The sequence below is a fragment of the Sturnus vulgaris genome, chromosome 13 (genome assembly GCF_052056855.1).
Source record: "Sturnus vulgaris isolate bStuVul1 chromosome 13, bStuVul1.hap1, whole genome shotgun sequence".
In the NCBI taxonomy this organism is placed as follows: Eukaryota; Metazoa; Chordata; class Aves; order Passeriformes; family Sturnidae; genus Sturnus; species Sturnus vulgaris.
Genome location: NC_142255.1, coordinates 1408748 through 1417549, shown reverse-complemented (window position 1 = coordinate 1417549; position 8802 = coordinate 1408748). Strand labels below are relative to the sequence as shown.

Sequence of the window (8802 nt, the reverse complement as noted above, 5' to 3'; positions counted from 1 at the left end):
ACAATCCTATCCTTTTCTCAGGATCCTATCCTTTGCCAGTGCCCCCATCCCTTCCCCAGATTCCAATCCCTTCCCTGTGCCCCTATTCCTCCCTAACACTCCCACCCCTTCCCCTGAATCCCACTCCTTCCCCATAACCCCATCCCATCCCATCCCATCCCATCCCATCCCATCCCATCCCATCCCATCCCATCCCATCCCATCCCATCCCATCCATCCCCTTTCCTGTGCCCCTTTCCTTTCCTCACAATCCCACTCCTTTCCTGTGCCCCCATCCCTTCCCCAGCTTCCCCTTCCCATGCCCCACACTTTAATCCCAGTTAAATCCACAAACACCAATTCCTTTTCTTTTTTTTTCCTATGTTTTTGGGTTTGTTTTGGTTGTTCGGTTTTTTTTTTTTTTGCTTCAGTTTCTCATCATTGATAAAAACACTGTCACTGCCAATGCCAAGAGGGGTGGCCCCAGCCACGCCGGACCCACAGCTCCTTCTCCACGCTGCCACAGGGTCGGGGACAGTGGGAAGGGGACAGGGAGGGGATAAGGGACCGCTGAACCCGCCTGGTGCTCACAGGGTGCCCAACGCCTATGTACAGGTGGAGCCGCCGGTGTTGCCCGGGCTCTGCCCTGCCTGGGGGGCTCAAAACCCGCTCGGCCCCTGCCCAGCCTTGCCCGGGGGCTCACTCGGTGCCCGGGGAGTCCCGGGGTCCCACCGTCACCGCCGCCACTCAGTTTGTGTACACCTGAGTCCCGATCACACGCATGATCTCCTTCTGGATTTTGGGGTCCTGAGTATTGATATTGGCGTCTCCCACTTGGCCATCTTCATACCTGGAAGAGGAGAAGGGGGTGAGGGGGGTCCTGGGGGGGGTCTCGCAGGTGCAGCAGAGTGGGCACAGCTGGACTCACACAAAGAAGAAGCGTGTGCAGACGTGGTCCGAGACAGGGCAGACCCAGATGTTGCCGTGTTTCTGCAGGTCCTTGGAGGTGATCACTGTGGGGGCAAGGGGCCGTTGGATGCAGGACAGAGGGCCTGACTGGGCACAGCCCATTGTGGGGAGCCTCCATCCCTCCACCCACCTGGAGACCCCACGGGTGCTGCCTCTGCCCCCCGTTAACCCCCCACATCCCCACACCTTCGCAAAGCGCGATGCAGTTCAGGTTGCGGCTCTGGAGGAAGCGGGACTGGATGGAGCGGGTCTGTGGGAAGAGCAGCCGGTGTTACCACTCTGTCCCCAGCACCCACGGGTGCCATGCCCCATTCCCATCCTGCCCCGGTGTCCCCTGGCCCATCACCTGGGGGATCGTGTTCATCCGGTTGTACCGCTGTACCAGCTCATCCTTCGACGGCATCCGGTGCTGCCCTTTCCCCATTCCTGTGGAAAAGCAAGGCAGGGGCTGTCACTCTCTCAGAGAACACCCTGAGGTGATGTGGGGACACATGCCACGGACAGGGATTGCCACCTTCAGTGCAGCTGAGCCCTAGGAACCCCCCAAAAATGTGCGCAGCAGTTTCTGAAGCCTAGAATATGTTGGAGGTTTGATTCTTTGGCGTGTAGGAAAGCCCCAACCTGGCTGGGAAGAGGCTGGTGTGATGGGATGGAGATGAGATCCTTGCCCATGCAGGGAGTGGGAACGGAAGCATAGGCAGGACTGGGCAGCACAGGCAGCCTCTTACCTGAGTATCCAAAGGAAATACTGGAGATGGGGCTCAGATAGATGCCCTTGCCATAGGCTGCTCCATGCAGCTTGCGGGAAAATACCAGGGTGAGCGTGGTGGGATCACCCCAACAGCTCGGACACAGGAGTAGTGGAGGAAGCCTGCCAATTCCCAATGTCTGCCCCCTCCCTGCCTTCCTGCCCCCTCCCTGCCCGCCTGCTGCCCTGGGGTGTACTGGGTGCAGGGAGCAGATCCATACCTGCAGTTTGGTGTAGGAGGCGTTGACCAGCCCATTGCGGAGGATGGAATGCCAGTTCTCAATGTGAGAGCCACTGGAAAGAGCCAGCCCCACATCAGCCCCTTGTCCATCAGCCCCACAGCACCCATCCTGGGGCCTCCCACTATCCCCCCACCTTGGCAACTCACTGGAAAGCAAAGGTGCTGCCGTAGAGTTTCTTGGCTGTGCGGAACCTGGCCTCCTTGGCTGGGGGGCTGCTGAGCAGGAGGAACTGGTGGGAGGTGTGCATGAACTTCAGCTGCTACCAGGGGAACAGGAAGAGCAACGGCATTGCCGGCAGGAGAGAGGACAGACAGACAGAGATCATGCACGGCCACCCAGCCCTGGGTCCAGCCCAGCCTGGTTTTGGTGACTCCAAGTTTGCCAGACAGGTTTTTGGCATCCCTGTCTCGTCCCCATCCCACAGCCCATGTCAAACATCCCCCTTCCTGTATCCTGAGTCCTGACTCCTTTATCTCCCAGGCTAGAAACCCACCCAGAGGGATCCATCCTACATCCCAGATCCTTCCATCCCTCCAATAGTCCATCCCATATCCTTATATGCCTCATCCTGCATTGTGCAGCCCATAGCCCGTATCCTGCACCCCATCTCCTGTACCCCTCCACCCCACCTCCCATATTCCCTACCCTCCTTCCCGCACCCCACCTGGAGCCTGGCCTGGCACCTTACCCTGCTGAGAGGCAGCTTGACAATATGGGATCTGTTGCTGGAGATTATCCTTGGGAAGAGGAGGAGGAAAAGGAGGAGGGTCAGAAAAGGTGGTCCCAATCTGCCCCAAGACCATTAGATGCTCATGACCCCCCAGAAGAAGGGAGATGAGAGGGCTGTGCCATGGATACCTGGCTGCCTCCCACTCTATCCCATGTCCTGGGGAATGTGGGGCAGTGAAAGGGACAAGGGGCAATGGGAGAGGGCCGCAGCACCCTCAGCCTTACCACTGCAGGAGGGGATGTGCCAGGGGGTCCAGCTTGTCCATCTGCTTCTTGATCTCCAGGTAGGACCCCTGGCAGAGGCAAGAGGGGGTGCAGGTGGGTCCCTCAGCACCCAGCCATGAGCAGATGGAGATCAGGACCAAAATGCCACTCCCAGCTTGGATCCCACACCGGGGAGGTCACATGGGGCCATGGGGCTGTGGGGCCACGCCACATACCTGGGTCATCTCCCGGATGGACATCACACTGTCCAGAGCCTTCTGCAGCCGCTCGTAGTTCTTCTTCTGCACATGGGGCAGGAAAGGGGTGGCCATCAGAGGGGTCTTTGGGGCTTCCCATCACCCCCTGGTGTGGAGGAGCATTGTCCCCCCCAGCACTTACCTTGGGATTGAAGGCCAGAGTTTTGGGGTCATTGGGGTCCACCACAGAGGGGTAAGGCTCGAAGATGATGCTCTTGCGAGGAGACTCGAGGGCAGCGCGGCACATGGCCACCAGCAGATCCACCACCTTGGGGCAGAGCAGGGACTGAAGGGGCAACCCCTCGTGGCGCTGGGGGTGGGGGTCACCACCGTGCCCAGCCCTACCTCGGCACCAGTGGCCACCTCCTCGGCCGCGCCGGACATGACACCCAAGGTGTAGAAGGAGAAGACGCAGAGCTCTCGGGTGCACACAGCTGGCTGTGGAGGGGACAGGAGAGTGGTGAGCGTCAGGGATGGTGACACAGGGGCATAGCCCGCACCTGACCTGGCCCTGCCACCCCACCTTCAGCATGGAGCCGTTCTGGAAGACGTGCTGCTCGTCACACACCACGCAGTACTCATTGAGCGTTGGGATCCGCTGCTCCGCATACTTCATGATCTGAGGGGCAGGATGGAGGGAGTCAGGCACTGCCTCAGACATGGAGCCTGGGGGGATGCTCCAGGCAGTGGGATGGGGACGAGTGGAACTCCGCTCTGAGGGGAGGATGATACAGGCAGTGGAGTCTGGATAAGTGGGATGTAGGGCACCGGGAAAGATGTTCAGGGCAATGGGACAGGGCTGAGTGGGACGCGGAACAGCGAGGATACTCTGGGCATCAGGGTAAGGATGAGCAGGAAATGGGGTAGTGGGGAGAATGCTCCAGACAGTAGGATGTGGGGAAGTGGGAAGTGGGACAGCGGGGAAGGATGCTCTGGGCAGCAGGCGGAGGATGAGCAGGATGCAGGACTGTCACCTGGACGAGGAAGCCATACTCCAGCGTGGGGATGTTCTTGCAGTGGCCACCGACCTGTGATGGAGCGGGAGTGGAGCCAGCTGTGTTATCCCCTTTCCCACACGCACCCCCAGCTCTGCATGGCATGGGCAGCCCCCAGCTCCCCATGGCACAGCAGGACCCTCAATATACCAAAACTCTGATACAGCAGGACCTCTGACATTTCAACGTGCCCCAGCACAGTGAGACCCCAACATGCCAACGCCCTCCCAACACAGCAGGACCCCCAACACCCCCAACGCAGTGGGACCCTTGACATGCCAACACCCCCTGGCATAGTGGGACCCACAACACACCAAACCCCTCATGGCACTGTTGGACCCTTGGACATCCGAACACCCCCTGGCATAGCAAGACCCCCAACATGCCAATATCCCCTGGCACAGCTGGGATGCAGCACCCAGAGTGGGGGAAAAATCCCACTGGCCCCCACAGCCAGGCCCCAGCTCCCCAAGAGTACCCAAGAGTGGGGCTCCCCCCATCCCATGATGTCTCAGCACCCCACAACAAACAGTCTGACCCCAGAGGAGCCCCTGGAAAGGGGAAGAAGAGAAAAGCAAACCCCAAGGCGGGGTGGCACCCACCAGGATGTTGAAGGGGGCAACACCTGCCTGGGTGCTGGCGGGTGGGTAGCCGAAAACTTCCACCTTGGGATTCTTCACCATGCAGGACACGGACCGGTTCATCAGGCGGTTCACACGAGGCTCGGGGATGCCCAGTTTGCCCTTCAGCACAGAATCTTGGATAACAGGGAAGCTGGGAGACCTGCAGGCACAGAATCCCCCTGAGCACCTGTTTGTCAACGTTCCCTACTCCTCCATTACCCAGCGTCGGATTCACCCGTCGGAAGCAACCTCCACCTGCTTGGGATCTGGTAGGGAGCAGCAGCATCCAAAGGGGGAAACTGAGGCACGCTGCCAGGCCTCACCCAGGATGAGGGGACAGAGGGCTGGTCCCTTGTAGGGACAGCATCAGAACCTTACTTGGGGATGGGTGAGAAGATGCTGAGACCAGCACGGAACTTCTTGATGGTGCCGCTCGTCTTGAACCAACTGTGCCGCTTCTCCTGCTGGGTCTTCAGGAAATCATTGCTGAGATGTTTCCATTGCTGGGATGTGAACATGCCCAGGATCCTGGCAAACATGGGGGACAGCACCCATGGGTGCTTGGTGGTCCATGACACCCCCAGCCCCTCCTCTTCCCCATACACAGATGGTGGTGAACCCATCACAGGATTGTGTGATGGACAGAAGGTGGTGGCAACAGGACATGTGGCATGTGGCCAGTTTTGGGGCAGAAAAGTGACTCTGTGAGCCACCCCACCCATTACCCTCAGGTGCCCACCACGTTTCAGCTCTTACTTCTTCAGCTGCAGACCCAGCCCGAAGCCCTCCTTGTTGGACGGCTGGAAAACCTCAATGGACGGTTCTGCAGGGAGAGAGGAGAAGGAGTTGTGGGTGCAGCACTGTGCCTGCCCCGAGGACACAGGGACACCACATCCCACCTGTCCCCACTCACCGGGGCCATCGAGGTACTGGGAGAGGGAGAAGCGCAGGCGGAGCACGATGGGCTCCGTCCGCAGCACCTTCCATGCTGTGGCCACCTCCTCCTGCCAAAGGAGAGACACACTTTGGCACAGCCACAGGATCTTCAGCCAGGCAGACGGATCTGGGGACCCTCCAGGTACATGTGCCCACCCTCCCTGTCCCAGCACTGCCAGGGGCACCCCAGGGACTCACATCGAGGAAGCTGATGTTCACATGGAGGTCGATGTCCACGTCATCGATGGTCCCATACTCCCTGTGAAGACGTGTGTTGCTGTGGCATGGGGGGCTGGCACAGTGCTGAAACAGTGGCCCGGTGCCCACCATGCCACGGTGGGCAGGCTCATAGGAAAGTGACAGTGGCATGTGTGGCTCTCCATGTATCAATCTACACACAGGGGGAGTGCCCAGAACGTGGATGTGAACCTGGCAATGTGTGAGCACAGTCAGGTACTCAGGAGATGGCATGGCCAGGTGTCCTAGGGGTGCCATGGTTGAATGCCTTGGCAGTGGCACAGCTGGATACCCAGAGATGCCACAGCCAGGTACCTTTGTAATGCCATAGTCAGGTGCACCAAGGATGGCACAGCCGGTTATGCAGGGGTGGCACTACTGAGTGCTCCAAGATGGCATGGTCAAGTGACTGGAAATGGCATGTGCAAATGTGCTGGGGATGGTACTGCTGGATGCCTGCGGATGGCACAGCTGGGTACCCCAGGGATGGTGTCTGGCAATGCCATGGCCAGGTGACCCAATGATGCCACAGCTGACTGCCCTGGATAAGGCATAGCTGGGTGCCCAGGGATGGCACAGCTGGGTGATGAGATGGCACAGATGAATGCCTGGGGCAGCCACAGATGGATGCTCCACAAATGCCATGGCTGGGTGCCCAAGAATAGCCAAGTGCCCAGGGGATACTGTGGCCCGTGTCCTGGGGAGGGTATGTCTGAGGGATGGCTCAGCCAGATGCTCTGGGGATGCCACGGTCAGATGCCCCAGAGATGGCACAGCTAGATGCCTGGGGATGCCACGGCCAGATGTTCTGGTAATACCACGATCAGGTGTCCCAGAGACGGCACGACAGGATGCCTGGGCACGGCACAGTTGGGTACCCAGGGATAGCACAGCTGGATGCCTGGGGATAGCACAGCTGAGTTCCTGGCACGGCCCAGCTGTGTGCCTGGGCACGGCACTGCCCGGGGCAGGGGGCAGCAGAGGCACCCACCTGACGGCCACGGCATTCTCGCTGTAGATCTCCTTCACTGCCTCGATGTCGGCGTCCAGCTGCGGGTGCCGGTACAGGTCGGCGGCGCAGGTCCCCTGCGGCACAGCGCCCACAGCCTGTCACACCCTGAGCTCCCACAGCCACGGGCCTGCCATCAGGCTCAGGCTGGGAGCTCCTGAACCTCCTGTGGCACCAGTGGGACCCAGCACCCACCTGCACACCATAGAGGAACTCCTCGGACTCATTATCCCCGTCGGAGTCATCGTCCGTCCAGTACTGGCCCTTGAGGTCCTGGGGACAGAGGGTTGGGAGGCAGCGGGGATGGGGGAGAGGTTTGGAAAGTGGATTGGGGGAGCTCATCAACACGGAGGGAATCAGAGGGGGAGCAAACTGGGGGAGCTGGTTTTGGGGAGAGGGTTGAGGGCAGTGGATTGAGGGAACAATTTGGGGAAGCAGTGTGGGGGGAGCAGTAGGATAGGGAGAACAATAGGGGTTGGGGGGAGTGTTTGGGGACAGCGGGATGGGGATGTGGGATGTGGGCAGTCGGATGGGGGGAGCAAGATGGGAATAATAATTTGGAGGGCAGTGGGATGGAGGAGCAGGATGGGAAAGGGAGGATGGGGGAGCAGATTAGAGGGGAGCAGGATGGGGACAGTGGGATGGAGGAGTGAGATGAGGGAGCGTGATGGGGGAGCAAGATGGAGACAGCAAGATGGACCAGCAGGCTGGGGACACTGGAATGAGGGAACAGAATGACAACAGGATGAGGGAGGAAGATGGGAACAGAGCGACGGAGGACCAATGTGGGGGAACAGGATGGGACAGCAGGATTGGGAAGCAGGATGGGAACAGCAGGATGAAGGACCAGGAGGGGAACAGTGGGATGGAGGACCAGGACAGGGACTGCGTATGGAAATGTCGGGGGATGCCCAGCCGATCGCGACGCGGGGCTCCCTCCTCCTCCTCCAGCCCCATCCCCGCCCCGAGGCGGGGGACCCCGGGACACGGGGGGACACCGAGGGCCGCTGCCCCTCCCCCGCCCCGGGCCTCCGCAGGCCCGTCCCGCCCCCTTCGCGGGCGCGCTCCCCCCGCGGCCATGGCCGTGTCCCCGTGTCCCCTCCCGCGTCGCGGCCCCTCACCATGTCAGCGCGGGCCGGCCGGCGCGGGCACGGCCGCCATGCTGCCGGGGGGCCGGGCCTGACGTCAGAGCCGCCGCACCGCGTCACCCAGCGGCGCCGCCATGACGTCACCACCGGGACCCCCCCCCGGACACTCCCCGGAACCCTCGGGGGCGCGGCAGCGGCATGGCGAGGACACATCGCTGGCCGGGTCCCCGGTGTCCCCAGAATCCCCGGTGTCCCTAGTGTTGTAGGGTCTGCCTCTGCCAGCACAGGGTACCCCATGGGGTGGCCATGTCGGGTCTCCCGCAGTGACCCCGTGGTCCAACACAGGACAAACACAGGTCCCGTGTCCCCAGCGCAGGCTGACCATTTTTGGTCCCCTCCGTGGACCACAGAGTCCCCAGTGTATCCGGTAGAGGACCCCTCTGTGGTCCCAGCATACAGTGAGCATTTTGGGTCCCCAGATGACTGGCTGTCTGTCCCTAAAGTCCAGCACAGGGTCTGTGTGGCAAGTCCCTGTGTTAATGGCAGGTCCCCAGTGTCACCATGGTGCCAGTGTGGAGCCACTGACATGGGTCACCAGCAAAAGGTCCCCATGATTCCGTGTCCCCAATATCTCCAGCATGGGGTCCCCACTATTACCAGCCAAGAGCCTTCATGGATCTGGCATACGGTGTCCATGTTGGGTCCCCACACAGCTGAGACAGTGCCCCAGCGGCCCCGGCACAGCGTCCCCTGTGTCCCCAGCATCTCCAGCCTGGTCTCTCATTG

The 8802-nt window shown here is 60.7% G+C and overlaps 1 protein-coding gene across 1 annotated transcript; it reads right to left on the bottom strand.

Moving 5' to 3' along the window:
* Positions 1–339: 339 nt before the first annotated feature.
* Positions 340–8155, bottom strand: PARP6 (poly(ADP-ribose) polymerase family member 6). The gene is made up of 22 exons (XM_088172843.1): positions 8050–8155; positions 7124–7201; positions 6911–7005; positions 5881–5941; positions 5660–5750; positions 5503–5569; positions 5125–5274; positions 4726–4906; positions 4103–4156; positions 3652–3747; positions 3474–3566; positions 3271–3396; positions 3108–3173; positions 2893–2960; positions 2627–2675; positions 2085–2197; positions 1918–1990; positions 1677–1746; positions 1295–1374; positions 1135–1198; positions 908–992; positions 340–829 (listed from the first exon to the last, which is right to left on the bottom strand). Exons 1-22 carry the CDS (start codon positions 8050–8052, stop codon positions 727–729), a joined length of 1866 nt encoding a protein of 621 aa, XP_088028969.1. The 5' UTR covers positions 8053–8155; the 3' UTR covers positions 340–726.
* Between the last annotated feature and the right edge of the window lie 647 nt (positions 8156–8802).

Coding starts and splice junctions, on each gene's coding strand:
- PARP6 (XM_088172843.1), bottom strand. Junction 5,570..5,659: donor CCAGTACCTCGATGGCCCCG/GTGAGTGGGGAC, acceptor CTCTCCCTGCAG/AACCGTCCATTGAGGTTTTC. Junction 1,747..1,917: donor CCTCCTACACCAAACTGCAG/GTATGGATCTGC, acceptor TTTTCCCGCAAG/CTGCATGGAGCAGCCTATGG.